The sequence below is a fragment of the Canis lupus genome, chromosome 7 (assembly GCF_011100685.1).
Source record: "Canis lupus familiaris isolate Mischka breed German Shepherd chromosome 7, alternate assembly UU_Cfam_GSD_1.0, whole genome shotgun sequence".
Lineage (NCBI taxonomy): Eukaryota > Metazoa > Chordata > Mammalia > Carnivora > Canidae > Canis > Canis lupus.
In genome coordinates, this window is record NC_049228.1 from 25,167,729 (window position 1) to 25,195,685 (window position 27,957).

Here is a 27,957-nt window from a genome sequence, read left to right on the forward strand (position 1 = left end):
AACCTACGAGCACTAAATAATATCATTATAAACCACATCAAATAGGTAAATTTAGAGTTTATATGATGTTGGAAACATTTGAATGAGTTTCAAAAGTGTGAATATACTAGTGGTTTCATAATAGCTTTCCATCATTTGACAACTCTGGGTTGCCTGCCTTCTATTCTGTTTTATATTTTTATTGCCTTGCCATTATGGCTTGTTATTTCATTAGAAAGATAAAATTAACCATTATGAAATAATATGCCAGAACTATTATGTTCTCAAGATTCGAGTCTTAAACTAAATATTAATGCTGTCTAACCTTTTTTTCCTTTTCTCCTCCGTGGCTACGATGAATAATGATATATTTAATGTTGTAATGAGTGGTATATTTACATGACATACAGCTTTTGTATATTTTTAACATGCAAATTAGGCTTTATATAATTTTATCTATTATTTAAGCATTCTAGTAGAACTGGAACTATTCATGTATGCATAAGTCAGTCAACCCATCAGAGGAAGTTTTTGTGGACTCTAAAACTGCGTTGTAAATCTACATATAACTTTTTACTCTCTTTTAAAGGAGTGGGTCTGAATAGCACTACGCAGAGTGTTCTGAGTCGCCCAATGCAGAGAAAGCTGGTGACTCTGGTCCACTGCCAACTAGTGGAAGAAGAAGGCAGGATTCGTGCTATGAGAGCAGCTCGATCTTTAGGTGAACGGACAGTTACAGAGCTCATTCTTCAGCACCAGAATCCCCAGCAGCTCTCCTCCAATCTCTGGGCAGCAGTCAGGGCTAGGGGCTGCCAGTTCCTTGGACCAGGTATGTGATTAAAGTTTGATATTTGTTATAGTAATAATTCTAGGAGTATGGTGTAAGAACTATAAGTGTGATACAAAGGCTGGTTTTTAGCAGTATTCTGTTGTTATCAAGAAATACCCCACTTGTGGTGCCTGGTGGCTCAGTAGGTTAAGCCTCTGCCTTCGGCTAAGGTCATGATCCCAGGGTGCTGGAATCATGCCCCATGTCGGGCTCTGTGCTCAGTGAGGGGCCTGCTTCTCCCTCTCCCTCTGCCTGCTTCTCCTGCTTATGCTTGCTCTCTCTCTGTCAAATAAATAAATAAAACCTTAAAAAAAAAAAAAAGAAATATGTCACTTGACAATCATGGCTTGGGTAATTCCATGTCAGTATTTTAGAGCCTCTAAAACTTTTCTCAATGTCAAAAGTTTTCATTTGAAAGAAGTTTTTCTTGAATGTATTATTTTTATATCTGTCTTAAATATACAGAATAATACAAATTTTTCCCAAAATGGTTAGAAAGTGTAACTGTGAATATGTGTTATTATGTTGTGTTGCTCATTGAGTGGTGGTACCTGCAGCAATTACTGAATATTGCCCTTCTAATAAATAGTTTAATCTTATCCTTGCACTTTGATAAATTTTGGTTTTGCCCAACTTTTCCTAGCAATGCAAGAGGAAGCTCTAAAGCTGGTTCTCCTGGCCTTGGAAGATGGTTCTGCTTTGTCAAGAAAAGTATTGGTTCTCTTTGTGGTGCAAAGGTTGGAGCCACGGTTTCCTCAAGCCTCTAAAACTAGCATTGGGCATGTTGTCCAGCTCCTTTATAGAGCCTCCTGCTTCAAGGTATGAACTAATGTTAAATTTCAGCTTAAAAGGAAACATTGTCTTTTCCCCAAACTTATATAGTAATACTTTGAGTTAAATAAAGTTGCCCCCTCAGAAAATTTCAACAATCTTTTTTCTTTTCAAAAATATAAAAAAAAATAAAGAAGAATGTAGATGGTGTTTTATTAAAGTTAAATCTTGTTATTAAATTTTGTATTTTGGATATTGCACAACATAGATCAAACTGAGGCTTACAGATTTTTATATTTGAAGAGGCTAAAATGCTGTGTTATTTTTCCACCAATACTGTAGGCAGAATTGGTCTGAGCAGAGAGTCATTGAAGCAAGAAGTTTCATTTTGCTATTTGCTCCTGCTGTAATTCCACATACACAGTACTGGAGTTCCATTTGCCATTTCATTTTCAGTGTATATAGTAATGCTGGACACACTCTTTTGTATCTCAAATTGAATCAGCACTACTTCAAATATCCGTGCTCACTATGTATCATTTATCATTCATCCTGTTTTCCTGACTTCTTAATGTCAAGGCTTCTTGCTTCTGACACACGCATAACTAGTACTTCATGGACCAGGGAGGCATGCCTCTAAAAAATTTTTAAATTCATACAAACTTTGAGAATAGCCATTCCTGGGTCACTACATCCCCTCATCTGACACTAAAAACTAAAAAATCCTACAATCTATAGTTTATTCTCTCATTTCTGAGAAAGAACGATTCACAAAATCAACAGGGAAACATACCACTTTAATTTTTAAAAGCTTTAAAGCTCTGACTAAATGCCCACATTATTATGTTTCTTTCTAGAGTCAGATTATATATATACTGAATACTGAAAATGAGGTGTGCACTCCAAATCTGCACCCAACCCTGTCCTTGCCTTATTAGGTGCCTTTGGAACTGTCAGAAACTCTAGCCAAAATAACTCCCAACCAGTTCAGATTGTCACCAAATAACTCATATTTGTTGTAATGATTATAATATGATTGTACAGTATAATCTGGAATACACTTCAGAATGTCTGCTTCCAAAGTTCTTGTTCTCTAATAGTACCAGACAGACTCAATATTGCAAGCTTAAAAAATAAAAGGGAAGTCCACCCCTTCTCTGTTAAGAATAATAAGGGGTCCAAAAACCCCAGAATATCCACAGTGAACCTCTCTCAATCCTAATTAAAAGAATTAATAGTAATTGAAAAGAGACTGGAAATTTGTAAAAATCTAATGATTTTTCACTTGGGTCATGATTATTTCCCTTTTTTTCATTATACACCTGTTTTCTTCTCTTGCTGGTAATATGTACTATTATCTCCATCATGAAAAGATTTATTTCCTCTCATCACAATAGGTCCATACCCTAAATTTTATTCACTGTGGCAGAGTTTCTGTTAAGTATCTACCAATACATGCCTATTTCATTTTCTTTGTGGAACTCACATTGGTAGGCATTTTGCATTCTTCCTTGTGGCCATATGTATCGATATAGATATGTTCTAGCTGCATCATTTTAGCATCTCTTTTATTTGCATTTGAAAAACCTTTTCAAACAGGGATAATTCTATTCCTTCTTAGTACAGTATAGTTCCAGGACTTACTTTAGACATTGCATCTCTTGGAAATCTTTGTTTTTAGTTAAAAGAGAGTTTAGAGAATCAAGTCCAGGAAACCCTAGTATACCATATAGAAAACATTCTGCATTTTAGTAAGGTTTAGCCTATATTGAGAGGATATTTTTATACATACACATAGGTATTTCGTCTTTTGATTTGCCTTTGAATTGTGGCAAAATATATTTTGTTTTTGTGACTTTAGTTCTTGATTTTTTTTCATCTATTTGGTCTTTCATGGACTTACCTAACACAATTTATTTTAGACTTTCTTGTAATAAAAATGGAAAACATTTAAAAATATAATATCAGGATGACCTAGAAGTCTTAACTAATAACATGGCTGTAGTTTTCTTTGGTAGAAGAAAAAAAAGGGAATTTTCTACTAGAGAAATTTAAGTCTTTATGGGAATAAAAGGTTAACAGGGTATAATATATACTGAAATATGTTAGGATACAAGTGATCCTGGACTAGAATTAATTATTTTACTTTTATTTCTTGAGCCTTTGGCCTAAATCCAGCTTGACTCAAAATGTAACAATATAGCAAAAATGGTACCTACCTGAAGAAGCTTAGAGAATTAAATGAGTTAATATGTCAGTATGATGGTTAATAAGTTAACACACTGACTAGCACATACTATGGGCTCAATAACGGTTATAGTCATTTTAATTACTAATAGACATTATCATCATCATTATTTTACACTTTCTGTTGGTGGCCCAGACTGCAAAACTCTGGAAAATTAAGCAGAGATTAATCATCTTTAGAATCACACCAGCATCTGAATGAAGCTCTTTCAGTTAGGGGTACCAGCTAGCTTAATGCCAGGCAAGCCCAAGTTTAATAATCTATAGTTATGAGAAAGAAACATACATTTTGTTTTGTTTTATTTTGAGAATAATTGCATGAGTATGTTCCTTTGTTTTTTTTTAAAGTCTTTGCTTTATTTGTGTGTATATATGTGAGTATAGTTGTATATATAAAGAAGTAGGCTCCATATCCAGTGGGGCTTACGCTCATGCCTTGAGACCAAGAGTCACATGCTATACGGGCTGAGCCAGACAGCCTTCTCAAGTATTTTCTTCTTTTCAAAAATGCATATACACACATATACAATTTAAATTTTATGTCTATGAAGGGGGGAAATGTTTCACAGGCTTAAAACTGTGTTCCACTTTAATCTTGCTATTGTTGCTAAAAGAAATTTGTTATTTTAAAAATTGTATGTTCTCTATATGTGTTCATATAAAGTATAAACTCATTTTGTTTTTTACCTGACTCATGAGATTATGTGTGTCTTACTAGGTCACCAAACGTGATGAAGACTCTTCTTTGATGCAACTGAAAGAAGAGTTTAGAACCTATGAAGCTCTGCGGCGAGAACATGACTCCCAGATAGTGCAAATTGCTATGGAAGCAGGCTTACGAATTGCACCAGACCAATGGTCCTCTTTGCTTTATGGAGACCAGTCTCATAAGTCTCATATGCAGTCAATTATTGACAAGGTAGACCCTTTTTTGTTTTTTACTTCTTGGACGAATCTTGGAGTTTTGGTAATTCATGATTTAGTAATCTATTTACTAAATATATGTTAAAGTGAATACCATGTGTCAGGCTCTTTAAAATTACATTATTTGTAGCTGAGTATTCTAACTAGTCATTAGTCATAGAGTAATGCCAGTTTGTTTACATAAGGGTTTTTATTTGATATATTTGACATCATTAATATAAGATTTAATTAGTATTATAATAGTCTATCCAGCACTCTCTTGTATTCTTCTGAGAGTCTTCATCTCTATTATTGTTGCCTCCCTCCCTTCTTGTTTGGTCCCCTGAGTTTTAGTTATTGTGTGTGTTAAACCCATTTTCTGAATGCCTTCATTGTCTTCCTGTAACAGCCATTTAAGAGTCTGGAAGATGTATACATTGAGGTTTCTTATGATTCTCAGCCACAGTAATTTCACATAATAAGTTACCAATCATTTTAGATTTGATCAGATTTTCAATAAACTTAATTCTACTTTATCTGTTCTTTGTTATGATAAAAAGATAACGAGAGTATACACAGTCAGGCTCCATTGTTTGTTGCTTACTCTAAGTGCTGTATTTAATTCTGTTAAAACTGGGCCAATCCTATAATTGTTTTTGTTGTAATTCAACATGAAGTATATGAAAGTATGAAAAAGTCTCAAAGCACCATTTAAAAAAAAATATATATATATATAATAGTATTAACTTTTACTGCTTTACCTTAAATACTTATAACCAGAGAGATGAGAGTCCACCCACATTTAATTTAAAAAAAATAAGATCAAGATATAAGGGTATTTCAAATATATTACTGTGTAACACTTACTGAGAACTTGCTGATGCCTGGTGGTTTAAAATAATCTATTTAATCTTTTCAATAGCTCTGTATTGTCCTAAAGAGATAGATTAAGTACATTTCTCCAGAATCACATAGGTAATCAGTGGCAGGGCTGGATTTGAAGTTGGGTATACTGAATTCAGAATCCATGTTCTTAACCACTAAACCTTTCCAGACTATTCTGTCACTTTTGTTGTTGTTGTTGTTACTTCTAAAGATAGTTTTATTTGAATGATAAATGTATTTATCATTTGTATTGATGTCAAAGGACAACTGGGGAAATGTAATTTTCAGTATAATGTGTATTACTTGTTTTGTCCTATAAATCTTTTTAGATACCTTTGCCCAAACTTTACCTTTAACTCCTAAGTCTGCAGTTATGTAATTGATTGATAATAATGTATTGAAACCTTAGTAATGGTCTCTTAGAGGAGTAATTTTCTACCTCTGAAGAGAAACTTGGCTCACTTTTATAAAGATTCTGCAAGGAGGTTGACCTTTTTGTGCGAACTAGACTATATAATTTATCCTGTAACAGTATCTTCCCATCATGAGCAATAGTTTGAATGTAATATCCAGCAACCTTCTTACAAGAAACTGGTAAACAAACTTTGCAATGTGTGTGGCACTTTATCATCTAGAGCAGTAAAACTTTCTGTGGTGATGAAAATGTTCTATATATGCAGTCTAATATGGTGATCACTAGCCAGCCATAGCTGTTTAGCACCCAAATGTGACTGTGCAACTGAAGAGCTAAAAGCTACATTTTTATTTTATTTAGTTAATTTTAACTTAAATAGCCACATGTTGCTGCTGGTACTGTGTTGGACTGTAAAGAGAATTTATTAAAAGTGATATGAAAAGCAATAATCATAGTAAATTAATGGATAAACGTGAATTATAAGTTCACAAGAGAAAATATATGTAATTGATAGGATAGAATATAGCTCCAGTAATAATTGGAGGTAAATACACCCAGGGGAAATTAATGGACTGTCCTGTGTGTGCCTTAGTGCTTGCTGCTCAGTGATTTTTATAAAAAACTGGCATAACAGATATTAAATTAGCAAAAGAGACATCTATTGCCATACATTGCTGATGGTTTATAAAATGCATTATATATATCTTTTGGGAAATAACTTACCAGTAAATAAATACTCAAAATATTCATATCCTTTGATCAAATTTGCTATTCCCAGGAACTTATTATAAGGAAATAATACAAACTTCCAAAAAGGTTATGAGTTTATAAGTGTTAATAACCACATTATTTATAAAGTAGAAAATAAGCAGATGGTTAAAGAATTTATCTCTGCTCAGAACATGGTTATATGGCCATTAAAATTAGTTATTTCAAGACAGATACTCTCTTCAGCTGATAAATAACATTTAGCTTTTTAAAAAAAAAAGTAGTGAAACATTTTTATTAAGTCTCAGTGATGAACACATGGGTATTGTAATTATTTTTAAACATTTTGAAATATTTCATAATAAAAATGATTAGCATTATAAAAATGTTTTCTAATATTAACGATAGCCAAACCCATAAGTTTGTAAATGGCTGATTAGAAGTGTATAAAAAGCATGCAAAGATGAAAAAATTGAATAAAGGCATGTCAGCATTCAGATGAGTTATTTTTCATGTTTCTTAATATGTATGCTTTTTTTAAAAAGAATTACCTCTTAAAAAGTGACCTTTTAGAGGAGAAAAATTCTTCCAAGAATCCCAAACCATTATAAAATTCTGAGTTGGAGTGCCTTTTGAAATTATTTAGTTCATATAGCAGATGGACTTGAGATTGAGTTCATAAAGGTTATATCCGGTGTCATGATATAAGCTCAGTTTGAGTTCAGTTTCATTGTTCTTGGTATTGTATAACATTTCTAAATTCTAAATTTCAACTATTTGGAAGCACTCCCAAGAGCCAAGCTAATATAGTGCCCTAAGAACATAAGATGGAAAGGGTAAACTTCCAAATTGAGGAATTGAGAAAGGTCTCACATTTGAGGAAAGTGCCATCAGGGAGAAGAAAGTTTACCATCTGCCAAGCAGTAAATGCAGGGAAGTGCAAGGATTGTTCAAGCACCAGTAATCCAGTCAGGCCAAAGCCTAGGATGTGTTGCAGGATAAAATTAAAAGTAATAAGTTGCAAAAGTGACTGCAATATTTTAAATAGTCTTTTCTTTAAAAGTATTATCTGGTTTTTGGAAAGTTAATATTTATCTTTTTTAAGTTGCAGACCCCAGCCTCTTTTGCACAAAGTGTTCAGGAATTAACAATTGCTCTCCAGCGAACTGGAGATCCAGCAAACTTGAACCGACTAAGACCCCATTTGGAGCTATTGGCAAACATTGATCCTAGTCCAGGTAAATAAACCCAAGGGAAATTAATAGACTGTCCTGTGTGTGCCTCAGTGCTGCTCAGTGATTTTTTTTTAATAAATTAATTTTTTATTGGTGTTCAATTTACCAACATACAGAATAACACCCAGTGCTCATCCCGTCAAGTGCCCCCCTCAGTGCCCATCACCCATTCATCCCCACTCCCCGCTCTCCTCCCCTTCCACCACCCCTAGTTCGTTTCCCAGAGTTAGGAGTCTTTATGTTCTGTCTCCCTTTCTGATATTTCCCACACATTTCTTCTCCCTTCCCTTATATTCCCTTTCACTATTATTTATACTCCCCAAATGAATGAGAACATACACTGTCCTTCTCCGATTGACTTACTTCACTCAGCATAATACCCTCCAGTTCCATCCACGTTGAAGCAAATGGTGGGTATTTGTCGTTTCTAATGGCTGAGTAATATTCCATTGTATACATAAACCACATCTTCTTTATCCATAGAAGATGGATACACCGAGGTTTCTTATGATTTTCAGCCACAGTAAGCCACAGGTGTCTTTCGATGGACACCGAGGGTCCTTCCACAGTTTGGCTATTGTGGACATTGCTGCTAGAAACATTGGGGTGCAGGTGTCCCGGCGTTTCATTGCATCTGTATCTTTGGGGTAAATCCCCAACAGCGCAATTGCTGGGTCGTAGGGCAGGTCTATTTTTAACTCTTTGAGGAACCTCCACACAGTTTTCCAGAGTGGCTGCACCAGTTCACATTCCCACCAAGCAGTGTAAGAGGGTTCCCTTTTCTCCGCATGCTCTCCAACATTTGTGGTTTCCTGCCTTGTTAATTTTCCCCATTCTCACTGGTGTGAGGTGGTATCTCATTGTGGTTTTGATTTGTATTTCCCTGATGGCAAGTGATGCAGAGCATTTTCTCATGTGCATGTTGGCCATGTTTATGTCTTCCTCTCTGAGATTTCTGTTCATGTCTTTTGCCCATTTCATGATTGGATTGTTTGTTTCTTTGGTGTTGAGTTTAAGAAGTTCTTTATAGATCTTGGAAACTAGCCCTTTTGCTCAGTGATTTTTTTTAAATTCTCTTCTGTTACATTCCCTAAGAATTTCCCAGAGTAGTTATTTCAGACCTTTGACATTGTATTTAAGTTTCTGGCCCTAATCTTGTCCATCTATCTCTTTATTACTTCAACTAATATTTATTTAAAGCCTTTTTACTGTACTACTCACTTCACCAGGGAGATAGGTTCACTCTGGAATCCTTTGTTTTCTCTTTTTCGTGTCACAAAATTGTGCTGTATTTACTATTCTCATCTGTTTGACAAAACAAAAGTTCTCTTATTTTTTCTATATCCTATGTCCTTAGTTGATTTATCTTGGTCCCATTTTTTTGTCTCTCTGTGATAGTAATGTCTCGTTCATCAAGTTTCCTCGTATTTCTTAACTTTTGTCAGCCCTTTTCTTGCTCCTTGCCCCTTGACCTGAAAATCACCCAACCTTCATTTTTCACATCTACAGTATTTTAGCTTGTGTCCTGTTGCTGTCCCTGTATTTTATTCCTGCTCCTGAGCTAAAACTCTCATCATTCACAAGTAATCTCCCAGCTTCAAATTCCAAAGGCTTCTTCTCATTCTTCAAATGACTTGATTTCTCTTTAGCATTTGATAATATTGTTGACTAATTCCTCATTATAGAAACTCTCCTGATATCTTTCTGTACTCTCATAGTTTCCTTCTGACTCGTCTAAATCCTGCTGCTGTCTTATTTTGACCACTTTCCTCTCCTGCCCACTAATGAGTAGGCCACTTGTGTTCTTGGAATTTTGTTTTCCTTGAATTCTGTTGATGATGGTCAGTCATTCCCAGCATTGATACTACTCTCTGCAGAGAATGGACTCATGAATATCTCTATCACTGTTCTCTCTTTATTACTCCTCCTTACTTTCCCAGATGCTTTCTGAGACTCATCATCATCTCTGTGTTCTTCAAAGCAAATTCTTCTTCACTTGATACTACCTCTTCCTCTTCTGTGTCTCTCTGTTAAATGACCTCATTGTCTGAAATATTTACACTTAAAAACCCAAATCTTTTGTCTTAGCTCATATCTTTTCCTTTTACTTGCTCTGTATACCATTTCAGACAACGGGATCTATCTGTTCTTTCCAACATATCCCTCTTCCATGCCAGTTAATACTGCATTGTTGAGCGCCTTATTTTTCCTGAAACTGAATGCCTTCTGTTTTCCTCTACTCTTAATTCTTTCAGTCAAGTCTACTTAACTGCTGCAAAATAAATCACATCTCTGATCTTATTTCTGTGTTCTTAAACTTTCAGTGACACCCCATTGCTTATCAAAGAAGGTTTGGAACTCTTTTGACAGTAGCATTCAGGGCCCTCATTTTTTTTTTTTGTAATAAATCTACCTTTATAGAATTTACTTTGAAAATTGCTTAATCAAACCAGGTCAGATATATTCCTAGAACACATTCATTTTTCTTTTTTCACTATTGTGCTTTGCTTATTCTGAGCAATCAGAAGAGCACTTCCACAAGTTCACCACCACATTAATGACCAATTTATTTATTTGTATCCATGCCAATATATTCTGCTCTCCTTGTGTAACAGTGGATAAACTGTACCTCTAAGCTAAGGCCCCTCTTTCTTCTCATGTTCTAATATCTTGTCAAGTATAGTCCTCCAGTATCTTCTGTTTCTTAGATCACCAAGTTTCCTTCTCTACTAGAGTATTTCTGTCAACAAACACTGTTATTCCTGTCATCATAACCTACTTTTGACAACATTTGCCATCCATCTACTACGCTGTCCCCTCCCCACCTTTTTCATATGCTCTTGAACTCAGTCCAGCCAGGCATTTATCTCTGTTGTTCGAAACTGCTTTGTCAGGGTCACAGGTGACTTCCATGTAGTTAATTCCAGACATCAATTTTTGGTTCTCATTTTATTTGGCCTATTAAATGCAGCATTTAATATTGTCATTTACTTTTTGATCCTCTTAATACTTTCTTTTTAAGATTTTATTTATTTGAGAGAGAGAAAGCCACAGACAGACCATGAGCTGAGGGGGAGAGGTAGAGGGAGAAGCAGACTCTCTAAGAGCAGGAAGCCTGATGTAGGGCTCTATCCCAGGACCCTAGGATCATGACCTGAGCGAAAGTCAGATGTTAACCTATTGAATCACCCAGGCGCCCCCAGTCTTAACACTTTTTTCCCTTGGCTTCCAGGCCACCACACTTTCCTCCTTTCCTTCTCATTTTATTAGACCCTCCTTTGAGCCTCATCTCCATAGCCTGTCACTTTTGGATTGCTCCCAGAGTTTAATCCATGTATCTCTTTTCTAATTATACCCATTCCCTGAAGAATATCATCTAGTCTCATAACTTTAAATATTATCTTTATGACTCACAAATTTACTGTTTTTCATCAGTTCTGAAGCCCACATTTCTTTTCATCTTGGTGTTTTTGAAATTGAGATGGTTCTGTATAGGTAATGATGTGGTAATTTAATTAACAATCTTTTTCTATTTTGGTGGCACATAAAATAATGGTGTATGTTGCAATTGATTTAGAATCTGTGAAGCATGTTGTATATCTGGATCAAACCTTCTTCCTGAATTATTTTGTATATCCACCTGCCTGCTGAACATCCAGCAGGCCTACTTGAATATCTAATAAGAATTTCAAACTTAATTGGTCCAAAAGTGAGTTCCAGGCACTGCCCTCATCCCACCTCCCCTTCCTTTTAGTGGCAGCTCCAACCTTCCATTTCATTTCCTCACGCCAAACACCTGGGAGATCTCAACTCTTCTTTCTCACATGTGGTACATCTGATCTAACTAACATACCCCGTAGGCCTTTCCCTTTAAAATCCATCTGGACTCCTTCTGCTTGTCACCTTCACTGCTACCCATCCTCATCTCTCATCAGGGATTTCAGAATAGCCTCCTATTGTCGGTCTGGTTTTAGCATAGGAACTAGAGTGCTCCTGTTACCCTTCTCAAAAATTCTCCCGAGCTGAGTGAGCCCTGTGTTCAGCTCCATGCTAAGGGTGGAGTCAGCTTCAGATCCCCGCCCTCTCCCTGCTCACATGCACACGTACACTCTAACTCTCTCTCTAAAAATAAATAAAATCTTAAAAAAAAAAATCTCCAGTGCTTTCCATTGTTCAGTTTTGTCCTAATGTATCCACAAGTTACACTCATTCTCTTTTTTTCAGGTCTTTTATCAGATATAACCTTCTCAAGGAGACATTCTCAGGCCACACAGTCCAATATTTTACACAGATCTGTCCCATGCCTCTTCTTTGCTCTATTCAAGTCATCATTATCAAAATTGTTTTTATTTCAGTTATTTATTGTCTGTCTCCTCTCTTGGGTATGATGTTTTTTTTGTTTTGATCCCTGTTGCTTCCTAACAAATAGAACAATACCTAGGACTTAGTAGGTGTTCCAAACAATACTTTTTTGTATGACTGTTCTCTTCACCTCTCTATATCTTCTTTTTTTTTTTCCAAGTGAAACTCCATGTGTCCTTCAAAGCCTCATTTACGTGCCATCACCTAGAGAAGTCTTTCACAGTGTCTCCAATAGGAAGTCATCTCTATATTTGCATTCTTACTTCTTTTTATATTTTTTTTTAAAGAACATTTCATATTTGTGGTTTTTTCCTTTATAAAATCACAGCACTGGGATCCCTGGGTGGCGCAGCGGTTTAGCGCCTGCCTTTGGCCGAGGGCGCGATCCTGGAGACCCGGGATTGAATCCCACATCGGGCTCCCGGTGCATGGAGCCTGCTTCTCCCTCTGCCTATGTCTCTCCCTCTCTTTCTCTCTCTCTCTTTGTGACTATCATAAATAAATAAAAATTTAAAAAATAATAAAATAAAAAAATAAAATCACAGCACTGGCACTGGACAAATGCTAAATGAAGAGGATATATAGCAGAGTTGCTTCATATAGTGACTCTTCTATTAAACTTTTTAAACATTTTGTATACCAATACTTGATTTATGCCAAATTTCAAAATGGACATTACAAAATGGCTAATCTACAGTTAAGTTTTTTTTGGTCCACACAATGTTGGTCTGCATAATATTCTAAAATTTTTAGGTCCTGACACTTTAAACTGGGTGATTTTACATGAAAATCTTAAAGTTTAGTCTTCCCTGGGGAAAAAACGGTGTGTCTGGCAGTGCCCGCCTTGCCTCATCACATAACAGCAATCTGCTAAAGCTGAATAGTAACCATAACCTTAGATGTAGGCCATACTCTCCGGTTCAGCACACTCCCTGTCTCTGTGTTGTCATTTCCAATACTAAGAGTCTAATGATGGTTGCCATTTATTGTCTGGCCTGCTTATTTTCTTTATGTTACCTTCCCTATCTCTGTAGTTATTTTAGTTTACAATCTATTCCTTTAAATGATGTTTGGGTGAATAAGTTATTACCTGATAAGTTGTATGAAACCTAACTTGATTTCACTGAAGGGCTGACAGTAACTGTTTCTTAGTTTAATATGACAAATATCGAATAACATCATTTAAAAATTGTTTTAATTTGTTGTGTAGATGCCCCTCCTCCTACTTGGGAACAGCTAGAAAATGGACTGGTTGCTGTGCGTACTGTGGTACATGGGCTAGTAGACTACATCCAGAACCATAGCAAAAAGGGAGCAGATCAACAGCAGGTAAGGGGGAAGTTTGAAACTTAGAAGTAAGCTACTATGGTTGTTATAACAGATACAAACAAAGCCAACAAGATGACATGAATATTTTGAGACTCTGACTATAGAAACTATAAATTAGTTTAACATGGTTAACAACCAGCTTAATGGATTAGTGTAGTAATTTTAACTGACAACAATGGAATTAAATAATCCTGTTGGTCTTCTGCTGTACTGGAGTCATTTTTCACATATAGCAGCATTTGATTGTGCTAAAGATTATATGTTAAAATAAAATGATTCTCTTTGGTTACTATTACATTTTAGTTGGACTATCAGTTTTTTTTTTTGTTTTGTTTTATATATATATATCAGTTTTTAATGCTGTATTTGTCTAGTACTGTTCACATATTTGTAAATGCTTTTTCTCTAGTAGTAGTTCAACATTTTTTTATTCATATAATGTCTATTATACAAGTGGGCCAAATTTTCCTCAAATACTTTTAAGTGAAGTATATGGCAGTAAAATGTAATAGCTTATGTTATGGCTACAGTTTTTCATTTTTCATTTTACCTCAGTAATTTTATTTTGCCTTCAGGATTTATGTTAGGTTCACTAGGTCTTTTATTTTGCAATAGTGAGCTTGTGAAATTAAAACCTTGTTATTAATTTATCTGGGTCAGGTAAATACTAAAAATAGATTATTCAATATTTCTTTTTTCTTTGAGGGGCAAGGAACATGAAAAGTATCCTGCTAAGTAGGGGGTGGTACTTGGCTGACTTAGTCAGTAGAGCATGTGACTCTTGACATCTGGGTTGTGAGTTTGAGCCCCCATGTTGGGTATAGAGATTACTTAAAAATAAAATCCTTTTTAAAAAAGTGTCTTGCTGAGTAGAATAATATGGATACAATTTTCCTGAATAAGCATAGACCAAACTTTATGATAAGAAATAAAAGATTAAAAACTTATTTTTAACTCTGTATTCCATTAGACATCACGAAGAATGTAACAAAAATAGTAAGATTAATCTTTAAATTCTGTCAATAGGTGATAAAATGCAAATTTCAAATTTCATTTAGCTTAGTATTATGTTTGGTAGCTCATTGACTTCCTAATCCATCATGTCTTATACTGGAAAATAATAATAATATAATAATTTTCATTTGCACTTTTAGAGTTATTGTAGGTCCTTGATATGTTCTTCTGCATATCAAGAATTGGTTATAGAGGGGTGCCTGGATTCCAGAGTCCTAGGATCAGCCCTGAGTTGGGCTCCCTGCTCAGTAGGCTGCCGGTTTCTCCCTCTGCTCCTCACCCTGCAGGTGCTTTCTCTCTTTCTCAAATAAAAAAGTAAAATCTTTAAAAAGAATTGGTTGCAAAGTATTTTTCAGTTATAGAGCCTATAGTAGATTTGTGTTCTAAGAAAACCTAATTGTAAATATGGCTATACAAAACATTGTCCAAAACAAATATTAGAACACATATTAAACATTTGAAAGCCCTAAACTCTAGTGGTTTGTTTGTCCATTATAAAATCTGAAAAGAAAATCATAAAGCTGTCATGAAATTTAATCCAGGATTCTTTTTAAGATTTTATTTATTTATTTGAGAAAGAGAGAGAGCGAGCAGAGAGCACAAGTGGGGAAGTTAGGAAAGGGAGTAGACTCCCCACTATCAGGGAGCACCATGTGGGGCTCGATTCCAGGACCCCAAGATCATGACCTGAGCCAAAGGCAGACACTTAACTGACTGAACCACCCAGGCGCCCCTAATCCAGGATTTATATGATACTACATATTTGAGAATTAATGCCAACATACCAAAAAAATCAGGACCCTGTTCTTTATAATCAATTTCTTTTTGAACTCTGAAACTTCTGACAGAATGACTTTATAACAATTTTTGTTCTGGGCCATCTAGGTAATTGTGTGAGTTAGTTTAAATCAGTGTCTAATGTTTTAACTTTGGTCTCAGCCCCCACAGCATAGCAAATATAAAACATACATGTGTCGAGATATGAAGCAGAGAGGAGGATGCCCTCGTGGGGCCAGCTGTACATTTGCACACTCACAGGAGGAACTGGAGAAGTAAGTATGAAAGTTATTAAACTCAACCTTCTAATAACTTGTTATGAAATAAGGTAGAATTGCTGAGTAGAATAATTTGCCACTGTTAAGAAACAGAAAAGGAGTAGTTGCATTCTCTTTAACGAATGGGAAATGTTTAGAGAATAATACAGAATTTTAAAAAACTGAAGCAGTTTCTTCAGCTTTGATTATATTGTACACAAATAGGAAACTAAATATAGAAGTGAATCATTTGCACTACCAAAAAAAATTAAAACTCTAAGAATTTTCATCAATTTTAACTAATTGAATAATGTATTTCTGGTTTAAAAAATTGCCCTTTTCTCTATTTGTGAATTTATTTTATTACCAGGTGTAATTTCACAGATTTTTGTAAATTTCAAGGATCAGATAACTCCAATGACGTTAAATTTTCCAACACATACTAGGAAGAAAACCTCTTAATTTTTTTATAAAGCCAGTGTAAAAAAAAAAAAAAAAGGCCAATGTAACATTGCCACTAATCTTGATGAAGATAGCACAATTAATGAAAAATACAAATCTATCTCACATATTAATACTTTAAAAATCCCAAATATTAGAATTCAGTAATACATTAAAGTAGGCACCATGAAGTACAAAAGTAATACAATGTAATTAGTATAGGTTAAAGAAGAAATACCATGTGATCATATGCAAAGATGCCAAAAGACATTTGAATAAAATCAAATGTTCGTAACAGATGAAAATTCTTTAATAGAAGAAAGCTGTCAAAGACATTTTCTCAACATAATTGTATCTCAAAAGCTAGTATGATTGCGTGATGCTCAATTAGTAAAATATTAGATTCAGTCTCATTGAAGTTGACAGTAAGGCAAAATTTAGTAGTAGTGAGACTATTCCTGAACATTCTGGGAGTGGTAGCCACTGTACATAACCAAAAAATTAAATTGCCATAAAATCATTACATGGAAAAACTCAAGAAGTACTTAGAAACAAAAGAAATGAAAATTTTAGCAAAACAAAAAATTACAAAAATGAATTGCTCCTATATACTAAAAAGGGAAACACAACCAGTTAAAAAGTAAAGGAAATTAAAGCTCCGTTTGGCATTACCAACAACAACAAAAAAGATAAATACCTAATAATAAACTAACCAATATTGAGGGCCTAGATGGATTGAATTAGTAAGCTACCTTATACATAAGAGAATTGAATAAATGAAACATACTATGTTCTTGGTTAAGACTTAACCATTATATAGGTTTTATCTTCTCTTACACAATAAATTCAGTGAAATCTCAGAATCTTAACATGATTATTTTTTTAGGACTTAACAAAATCCTTTGTGAAAAGTAAATTTATACAAATGGTCAGAAAAATTCTGAAAAAATAAGTTTTCAATGGGCTACACTAACAACTATTAAGGTGTATTATGAGCTGAAGTACATATAAAGACTGTGGTATTGGGGCACCTGGGTGGCTCAGTCAGTTAAATGTCTGCCTTTGGCTCAGGTCATGATCCCGGGGTCCTGGGATTAAACCCCATGTCAGGCTCTCTGCTCCAGGGGGAGCCTGCTTCTCCCTCTGCCTATGGGTCCCCCTGTTTGTGCTCTGTGTATGTGTCAAATAAATAAATAAAATTAATTAAAAAAAAAAAGACTGGTATTGGCATAGGAACAGATAGATCAGTGAAGTACAATGGAAAATCTGGAAAGAATGCAAGATACAGTAGGAACTGAGCATTTGTGCTGAAGATGGCATTTTGCATCAGTAACAAAGATGACATTGAAACAGCTGCTATCCATTTGAAAAATAATTAGAACTCAATTCTTACCTTAATATTAAAATGAATTAATGTTTATGTTTTTTAAATATTTTATTTATTCATGAGGGACACACATACACAGAGACAGGGAGAAGCAGGCTCCATGCAGGAAGCCCAACATGGGACTCGATTCCAGGTCTCCAGAATCATGCCGTGGGCTAAAGGCGGCACTAAACCACTGAGCCACCTGGACTGCCCGATTAAAATGAATTATAAATGTATCAATCTTTAAGAAGGAAACCGTACTTAAGAGATCTTTGCTGTTGTTACTTAGCCTTTTAATAGGAAAGAAATTTTGAAAACCCAACATCTATATAAAAGAGAAAACTGATAAATTTGAGTACATAAAAACTATTAAGATGTGGCCCAAACACCACAATTAGAAAAAAAAAGATTGGTAGGAAAGTGACATACAGAGGCCTGACAACTCTAACATAAAATGAGTTACTACAAATCTGTAAGGAGAACCAGTAAATGCATGGATCATGAACATACAGGCAGTTCACAGAAGAATCCAGAAATAAAAAAAAGTGTAAAACTATGTCAACTTCATTGATTATTAAATACAAATTAAAACAAAATGATATTTTGAGGGGCACCAGGTAGCTCAGTCAATTAAGCATAGGACTCTTGGTGTCCACTCAGGTATGATTTCAGGACCCTGAGATCCACACAGGGGGCCAGGTTGTGCATTGAGCGCAAGTCTGCTTATCCCTCTCCCTCCCGCCACCTGTGCATGCATACACATGTATGTGCACTCTCTAAGTAAACTCTTTTAGAAATGATAGTTTGAACTATCGAATTAATAGAGACTGTGATACTACCCACTGTTTGAGATAATGAAAAAGGACATTTCTTTTGTTATCAGTCGGAGTTATAATAGTTTTGGAGGGATCCCTGGGTGGCGCAGCGGTTTGGCGCCTGCCTTTGGCCCAGGGCGCGATCCTGGAGACCCGGGATCGAATCCCACGTCGGGCTCCCGGTGCATGGAGCCTGCTTCTCCCTCTGCCTGTGTCTCTGCCTCTCTCTCTCTCTCTCTCTCTGTGTGACTATCATAAATAAAATAATAATAATAAAAATTAAAAAAAAATAGTTTGGGAGTATTATAACAATTTCTAATGTGCATACACATTAGAGTTCTGCTTCTGGTTAGTCACATGAGGATGCAAGGAAATGTACATAAGCATCTGTTACTCCATTGTTTTATTTTTTTTTTTAAGATTTTATTTATTTATTCATGAGAGATACAAAGAGAGAAAGGCAAAGACACAGACAGAGGGAGAAGCAGGCTCCATGCAGGGAGCCTGACGTGGAACTTGATCCTAGGTCACCAGGATCAGGCCCTGGGCTGAAGGCAGTACTAAACCACTGAGCCACCTGGGCTGCCCTACTGCATTGTTTTAACAGCAAAAAATTAAGAACCTAAAATGTACTGACATAAAGGAATTTCCAAGTTATGAAGTAGAAGGAAAATATACTAAGCAGTTGTATATGACCTTATTTCTGTTAATAAAAGTCTTAATATACATAATAATATTAAGGTACCATATGGAGGGAAAAATCTATATAATTATGTACTAAACTATTAATGGTGGTTACACTTGAAGAATACTGTCTCCTTTCCACCTCTGAAATTTTCGGATAAGGGAAACATTCAGAAAAATAGCATTATTCTTATAGGGTGTTGTCTTTGAGATTATTTTTTAAAGCTTACTAGCAGATGTAAATAGATATGCTTTTACTGTTGAGGAACAAAGGTACTAGAGTCTGATGGCTTCATATTTTTCCTGTAGTTAGATTTAGAATCTACTTGTCTTATATACCACCATGTCTTTTTAAATTTAGGCATTATTTTATTTTGTTTATATTAATCCACTTTTAAAATGATTTCAATTTTGTATAGGCACACAATAGCATCAGCATCTCTGAATGATATCTGATACAAAGTACAGTTCTTAATTATTTAAACATTTTAATAGAATAAATGGCAAATTTTCTGTACACAAGAGCTTTTTGTTTTATTGTTAATTTATAATATAGGCTGACTGTATCCCAAGGCATTTGAGGGAAAGCTAGAGTTATTTCAGAAACTGCCTTCTAAAGATTTTTCTACCCCTTCCAATACATTTCAGAAATAAAAATTACAATAAAAGTAACTTATAATACAAATATTAATTAGCATAATTTGTAATGTTACAAATACTCATTATAAGGAATTTTATACTTGGTGTTTTGCCTGAAATTCTACAGTGTCTACACAAACAAGTTTTCAAGTTGATAGCTACAACCAGTGTTTTAAGAGAATTTCTAGAAAGTAATGTTCTTGGTATCTTTTCCTTTGTATCTGTTTCTCAAATACATTTTAGTTCTTGGTTTTGCTTTTATAATTTTGGGTTTTGGTGTACGCCTTTGCTTTCTATATAGGTTTCGTAAAATGAACAAACGTCTGGTTCCCAGAAGACCCCTGAGTGCCTCTTTGGGTCAGCTTAATGAGGTGGGCCTACCTTCAGCAGCTGTCCTTCCAGACGAAGGTGCAGTGGATCTGCCTAGCAGAAAAACCCCTGCTCTGCCCAATGGAATTGTATCAGCAGGGACTACAGTAACACAACTGATTCCACGAGGGACAGACCCCACCTATGATTCCAGTCTGAAGCCAGGAAAGATAGATCATCTGAGCAGTAGTGCCCCTGGATCCCCTCCTGACCTGTACGTCATTTCTCCTAAGTTTTATTTAAAGTTTCTTCTTTATAAATAGAGGGAAGAAAGAATAATCGGTGTTTTATTAAAAAAATAATAAAACACTGCATTTTGGGGTTTATTTCCTATGCTAGTGATTTTTAAGAAATGGTTAGCATGTGTGAAATAAGATCAAACTTTACAAAATTTGTAGAAGAAATGACTCTTGGAAAAACCAATTTCTCAAGTTAAGGCTTTTTTAAAAAAAAAAACATTTAACAATTTGTGTATATTAGAAGTATTTTTGAAACCTTAACCTTGATTGACTTGTAGAATCTTATTCCTTTAGATTAGAATCTGTCCCTAAGAGTATTTCTGCCTTACCTGTGAATCCACATCCTGTACCTCCAAGGGGGCCAACAGACCTGCCTCCTATGCCTGTCACCAAACCACTTCAGATGGTACCACGAGGTTCTCAGTTATATCCAGCACAACAGGCAGATGTTTATTATCAGGATCCTCGAGGAGCTGCTCCACCATTTGAACCAGCACCTTATCAGCAGGGTAATAATCTTTTATTTACATTGCCGTCCTTTCTTAGGAGTTATGAGAACAGTTCCAAAAAAGAGTGATCATATTTGCAGCAGCCTCAAGATAGATAAATGCATTTATTTAATACTTTGGAAAAAGCAGAGGTTTTGTCATCAACTAAATAGTATAAAATAAATGAATTAGCAGAAGTATCTAAAACAAATTGCCCATCAGTGGAAGCTATTTATATTTAAATATATGCATATATTTATGGAAATAACAAGTCACCCAAGTAGACAGTAAAAATTTGCTTAACTAAGGCAGTATCTATTTTCCTGACTAAAATTTTCTTTGAGCATGAAAAAGAATTTAATATTACAGTGGGTATAAATTAAACACACAGTGTGTTTTTCTTGCTTTCAGTTATCACCTAATATTTTTTCTGAGCCCTGTAATATATATAAAAAAATACAGTATACATATTGTAGAGAGTTAATAGTGTAGAGTCAGTATTAGTAAAAGAGTATGAGTATACGTATGATGTATATGTGTGTGTGTATATATATATGTGTGTGTTAAAAATTAAGCATTCACTTGTGGTTATTATTAGTGTAGTAGAGATTAACTGTAAGACTCAAGGGGAGATCATTGAGAACTTGAGGAATCTAAAAGACTTCATGAAAGAATGCCCTAAATAGAAGTATGGGAATAAAAAGATAAATTAACAAATGGATTGCAAAGACAACAGTTTAGAGTTGAGGGTGGAGTAAGGGGACTGTTGTTAAACCAGGTTTGAGTATTAAGGCCTGTATTAGTGTGGTGAGAAAAAAGGGATTTCATAAAGTAGTCAAATTTGAAAAGCCAGCTTTAGTGACAATACTAGATATGGATAAGTGATGGAGTGGAGATGACTGAGGCTTCACATGTACAATTCCTGTGAAAAATAGGAACACTAATTTTTAAAGTAAAATGTTGGATCTCTGTCAGATACCATGTGGTGCTATTACTTTTTTTTTTTTTTTTTTTTTTTTTTTTTTTTTGCTATTACTTTTTAAACTGAAGTATTTAGCTTCCCAGTCAGGGAACCAAAAAAAAAAAAAAAAAAAAAACCAAAACAAAACCCTGAAGTAGATTAAATATATTCTCCATTTCCTTTTCCCAAGGCTATCTTAATTTTGAATCAGAAATGTCTTCTCTGTTCTCAAAAGAATAGCTTTAAATTGGTATGGCACTATTAATACATGTAAAAATAAGATGAAAGTTTTTTGTATCTTCCTTTGGGCCATCCATCACAGGAAAAACTCAACTACTTTTGTTAAGGTGACCTTAAATACACTGTATCAGTCAAGGTCCAGTGGCAGATAACAGAAATTATGCTTGCTGTATTAAGCGGAAAGAGGTTTAAAGCAGGGAGTTTAGGTGCCTACAGAATCAGTGGAAGTACTGGAAAGGGCGGCTTAAGCTAGGCTTCCAGGAATGAATCCCAGAAGTAGCTACTGAAAAAGTCTGTTAATAGGGAGAAAGCAGTAGAAATAGGAAGTGTGGGTTCTATCTGTGCACCAGAATCATATCACTGGAGGCCAAAGTCTGAAAATTGGGAAGCTACTATCATAGCTGTTGTCTCTAGAACTCCAGAGCTATGTAGCAGCTACTAGATCTGCACCAGCAGAATGGATCTGTTGTATGCCATACTACTTTCCAATTAACTCACTTTCACATTCAGAATTCATGCGAGTGATTTGTGGAACCTGAGTTTCAGGGAAATGTGATCTTTTGCTTTCCAGTATTTGCATTGCAGTAAGGTACAGCAGAAAGTCAAATTGAGAGCCAATCTACTATTGTAGATTACATATAGGTTAGTTTTTTCAATGACTTTTAGGGGTTAAGGTTAGTTTTTGCTTATTTTTCATAAAGCCAACCTGACTACATAGGCAGAGGGGGAAAATGTAAAGAAATGAGTGGATTATTCTTTACTGTTGAAGTATTTTAAAAGGAAAAATTTTAAATAGATGGCTTATTGTTGCTTTGGGTTCCCTTTTTTTTTTTTTTTTTTTTTATTGTGCAGGTATGTACTATACTACACCACCACAGTGTGTATCTCGCTTTGTCAGACCTCCACCATCTGCTCCTGAACCTGGTCCTCCCTACTTGGATCATTATCCACCCTATCTCCAAGATCGTGTAGTAAACTCTCAGTATGGCACACAGCCACAACAATACCCACCTATGTACCCACCACACTATGATGGCCGCCGAGTATACCCTGCTCAATCTTATACAAGAGAGGAGATTTTCCGAGAAAGTCCTATACCCATTGAGATTCCACCTGCAGCAGTGCCATCCTATGTACCAGAATCCAGAGAAAGATACCAACAGATGGAGGGTTACTATCCAGTGGCTCCTCATCCAACTCAGATCAGACCTTCGTACATGAGAGTATGCTGGTTTTCTTTTTATTATTATATAGATTTAATTTGGTTATTGGTTGCAGTGATTTACCTTCTCGCCATGGTAGTAACCCTTTGATCAATTACTTTTAATAAGAAAGCTTCCTCCTTCCTTTTTTTTCATCTTTTCACAATTTGGGTAGGGTTGTTTTTTGGTTTGTTTAACTATTAAAGGGGGGGAAAGAAATCCCACCGCACTCCCACTAACCCTTCTTACTTAGTTTCTGAACCTTAGATTGTTTTATTAACATTTCTAGATCTGGGGTGCCTGGGTGGCTCAGTAGGTTGTTTCTGCCTTTGGCTCAGGTCATGATCCCAGAGTCCTGGGATCGAGCCCTATATCAGGCTCCCTGCTCAGTGGGCCGTCTGCTTCTTCGCTCCTCCCCTGGCTCATGCGCACATGCTCTCTCTCTCTCACTCTCTCTCATTCTATCTCTCTCAAATAAATAAATAAAATCTTCAAAAAGAAAAATCTCTAGATCCACATTTGACTCTTGAGCAACACGGGCATTAAGGGGCACAGTGCCCCCATGCAATAGAAAACCCATGTATAACTTTTGGCTCCCCAGAAACTTAACAGAAGCCTAATATCAACAGCCAGTTAGCACATATTTTGTATATGTGTTATATAATGTAATCTAACAATAAGGTAAGCTAGAGAAAAGAAAATGTTATTAAAATTGTTAGAGAAAGTATATTTACAGAACTATTTTTATTGAAATAAATCTGTGTGTAAGTGGACCTGTATAGTTCAAGCTTGTATTGTTCAGGGGTCAACTGTATTTGGAAATTATGGTCTCAGGCCAAGGAAAAAAAAATTTAATTTGCTCTTTGGGAAAACCTCAGAGTTTTGGGGGAGCTTTATTTTGTTTTACTTTGTTTTATTAAGTCTTAGTATGTTCAAATATTGAGATTAATATGCAAGCTGCTACCTATTAAAAATATGTGCTAAATGAATTAATGTGTTCTGAAATTATTTTTCAGTTTTTACTAATCTTTGCATTTCCAGGACCCTCCTTATAGCCGGCTTCCTCCTCCTCCTCAGCCCCATCCTAGCCTAGATGAGCTGCATCGCAGACGAAAGGAAATAATGGCCCAGCTAGAGGAAAGGAAGGTTATCTCTCCACCTCCTTTCGCACCTTCACCAACATTGCCTCCTACCTTTCATCAAGAAGAAGTAAGCGCATCATTTTTAGTCTCATTTATCAGTTTTTCCTTCATCAGTTGTTTGTTGTATGTCTTGTTTAAGTATTAAGTAATCTTGGCTGTTTCTAAGATTATGAGGATATTTTCCTATGTTTTCTTCTAAAAGGTTATTTTATTTTACATTTAAATCTACATTTCATCTAGAGCTGATTCTTGTTACTGTTAGGATAAAGGTCCATTTTTTCCCCCTAAGGGTATCTCATTGACCTACCACCATTTAATGAAAAGAACATCTTTTCCCTAGTGCCCCGAAGTCCCCATTATCATAATCAGGTCACCTTTATCATAGTCGGGTGATTATACATGTTTCTGGACTCTATTCTGTTTCATTGGTCTATTTCTTTGTCTTTGAACTAACACCACCTGTTTTAGCGTAGTTTTATAGTATGTCTTAATATGTGGTGATGTATGTTTTCTAGTTTTGTCTTTCAATATTACTTTTGCAATTTCCAAATATTTAAAAATTGTCTTGTTGATGTTCACCAAAATATATGCTGCAATCTTTATTAGGATTACATTGAATCTTTGGATCTGTGCTGTCCAATATAGTAAACACTAGCCACATTCTGCTAAGGAGTACTTAAAGTGGCTAGTCCAAATTCATTTGTACTGTAAGCATAAAATATGCACTGGATCTGATGTTTTAATACACCGCAGGAATAAAAAATTAATATATTCCCCTTTTTCCTCATTAATGTATTTATTAATCACTTATTAAATGATAATACTTTAGGGGTGCTTGGGTTGCTCAGTTGGTAAAGCATCTGATTCTTGATCTCAGCTCAGGTTAGGTTCTTGTTCTTGTTTATTATTAAAATTAATTTTATCTATTTCTTTTTTTCATGTGGCTGTTAGAAATTTTAAAAATTATATATATGTAGGTTTCATTATATTTTCATTGGGCATTTTTTAGATCCATTTAGGGAAGAGTGACATCTTTACAATATTGAGTCTCCTAGAACATTGTATACCGCCCATTTACTTGGATCTTATTTAATTTCTTTCAATAATGTCCTAAATCATAGTTTTCAGTGTCTTGCATATCTTTAATTAAACTTATTCCTAGATAACTGATGTTTTTTGAAACAAATGGAATCCTTTTTGAAATTTCATTTTGTTAATACAGAGAAATTAAGTAGATTTTTGTGTATTGACCCTTGTATTCAGCAGTGTTGCTGAATTTCCTTATTGGCTCTAGTATTTGTCAGTGGATTCTTTTGAATTTTTTATTCACACAATCAGATCCTCAGATCCTTAAGAATGACCATTTGACTTTCTCCTTTTCAATTCTTATGTCTCTTCTTTTTCATACCTAGTGCTAGCTAAGATCCTCCAGTATAATGTCAAATAAAGGGGATGACAGCAGGTATTCTTGACTTATTTCTACTCTTGGAGCAAATAGAGCTTTTAATAATTTATCATTATGATGTTCACTGTAGGTTTTTTGGTAGATGATCTTTGTCAAATTAATGAAATTCCCCTCTGTTACTACTTTTAGACTTTTTATGAGTTAGGGACATCAAGGATTTATTTAACTCAGTAATGAGGAAAATAGGATGGTGAAGTTGATTCAAAGAAGAAAGATGGGCTAATATAGTAGTGTGCAAGGCAGAGGAAAAACCACTGAAATAAAGTTGATAGAATAAACTGGTTAATGTACTATAGAGTATAAACCATAATCTTGGGGATTATCTTAGTGTTTCAGCTGGACAGTGCTGCTTGTTACCATGAATGAATGTTGTCTTATCTTTTTAATATCTACATGGTCTATAGTGGTGTTCTCTTTTCCACTTATAATATTGGTAATAACTTTTTTCCTGACTTTTCTGTCTAAACACTTTACATGAATTTTCCACAATAATGTAGGTTAATTAATAAAGTCATAACATCTTCTATTAATGTAATTTTACTTACTTTATTTAAGTATAAACATTACAGTTTTTCAAACATTATATATTAGAGTTCTCCTAGAACCTTGTTACACTATACTATTTTTTTTTTAGCAATATGACACTGCAAAAAGTAAGCTAATTTTGGAATCAAACATAATTACTTTTGAAGTTCAGCTGTGTCACTCTGTGTGCTCCCTTGTAAGTTACTTAGCCTTCCCTAAACTCTGAAGCTCAAGTTTTTCCATTTGTAAATCCAGCATAATAAAGCCTACTTCATAGTGGTGTAGTAAAAATTTAATGAGACACAAGGCATCTGGCATGTGTAACACATTCAGTAAATAATAGCTATTTGTATTTGCTATTTTTTTTTACTTCTAATAAATATAATAATGTCTTGCTATTAAGGAACTTTATCTAGAATTATTTTAGTTACTGACATACAAAGCTATATTTAAAGTTCAGTTCTAAACAATCTACATATAAGTTGTACTATATTCATACATTATGGGACACCTAGATGGCTCAGTTGGTTAGGCATCTGTCTTTGGCTCAGGTCATAATCCTGGGGTCCTGGGATTAAGCTCTGCATCAAGCTCCCTGCTCAGCAGGGAGCCTGCCTCTTCCCCCTGCTCCTCTCCACCCATCTTGTAATCTCCACCTCCCCCACCTAAATAAGTAAATAAATAATAAATACATATACACACATATACCATAGAGAAATTTCTCCAAAATCCCATTTTGTGTGCACGAACTAACCTATTACTTTTTGATAGGATCATTTAGTAATATATCCTGAGGTTTTTATATTTACATTTTTTTGTTCATTGTTTTTACTTAACCCAATTATCCCAGATGTCTTTCTTTGTTAGTATATAAGTTTATATCATCCTTTTTAACAATCACATAATGTATCAGGATGGTAGGGATAAGCACTGTTGTTAGTAGGTCATTTCTTTAAAAAAACTGGCTTTTCTATGTGAAGTTTACATGTGGAAGCAAAATAAAGGAGATAAAATTTTTAAATTGAGTTAGGACAAAAAAGAGTTTATAAACAATAGAAACGGGAGTTATGGTTGAAAATGAGTGATATTTATGAACAGCAAGACCCTTTGTCAGTATAGAAAACCAGTAATGACTCAGAAAAGAGGTTTTTTGTTTTGTTTGGTTTTTTTGGTTTTTTTTTTAGTTAGGGGGAAGCATAGAGCCGCTTAGATATACCAGTAGATCCTACATTATATCAGTGTATATATATATATTTTTTTCTTTTAGTGTATATATATTTTTGATAAAGTGAAAGCAGTATTAAAGTTTTACTTCTAGTACCGCCCTATAATAGTATAGCCTTAGATCAACTGTGTTCTCCCATGGACCTGAGGAACATATGAGTTAGTTTACATAAAAGCACTTTCAAAACTGTAAAACCGTACACAAACGTGAATATTGTGATTTTAATAACAATACATTAGACCTAGAATAGCTATTCTCATAATTTCAGAACTCATCTTGAGAAAATTGGGTATCTTACCCTTTTCACTTCACAGAATCAACCTAAGGACCAGAATTTATTTAAAACATGAATTAATAATGTTAAAGAGATTTCAGTAAAAAAGTTACTGCATCATGATGTACTACATAGAATGTTCTAAGTTACATTTTAGATAGTTTTAGT

At 34.8% G+C, this 27,957-nt stretch overlaps 1 protein-coding gene across 5 annotated transcripts in view; it reads left to right on the forward strand.

Annotated features, from left to right (window-relative positions):
* RC3H1 (ring finger and CCCH-type domains 1) overlaps positions 1-27,957 on the forward strand; it is a 79,363-nt gene that overhangs the window by 37,319 nt on the left and 14,087 nt on the right. For 4 of the 5 annotated variants that reach the window (XM_038542463.1, XM_038542466.1, XM_038542467.1 and 1 more), the window contains exons 4-13: positions 569-808; positions 1,452-1,627; positions 4,545-4,745; positions 7,843-7,975; positions 13,545-13,663; positions 15,617-15,729; positions 19,961-20,242; positions 20,562-20,776; positions 22,809-23,179; positions 24,200-24,367. In XM_038542463.1, coding sequence (XP_038398391.1) covers positions 569-808; positions 1,452-1,627; positions 4,545-4,745; positions 7,843-7,975; positions 13,545-13,663; positions 15,617-15,729; positions 19,961-20,242; positions 20,562-20,776; positions 22,809-23,179; positions 24,200-24,367 — 2,018 coding nt within the window. The remainder of the gene's footprint in view (positions 1-568; positions 809-1,451; positions 1,628-4,544; positions 4,746-7,842; positions 7,976-13,544; positions 13,664-15,616; positions 15,730-19,960; positions 20,243-20,561; positions 20,777-22,808; positions 23,180-24,199; positions 24,368-27,957) is intronic. The other variant, XM_038542465.1, reaches the window with a different exon arrangement.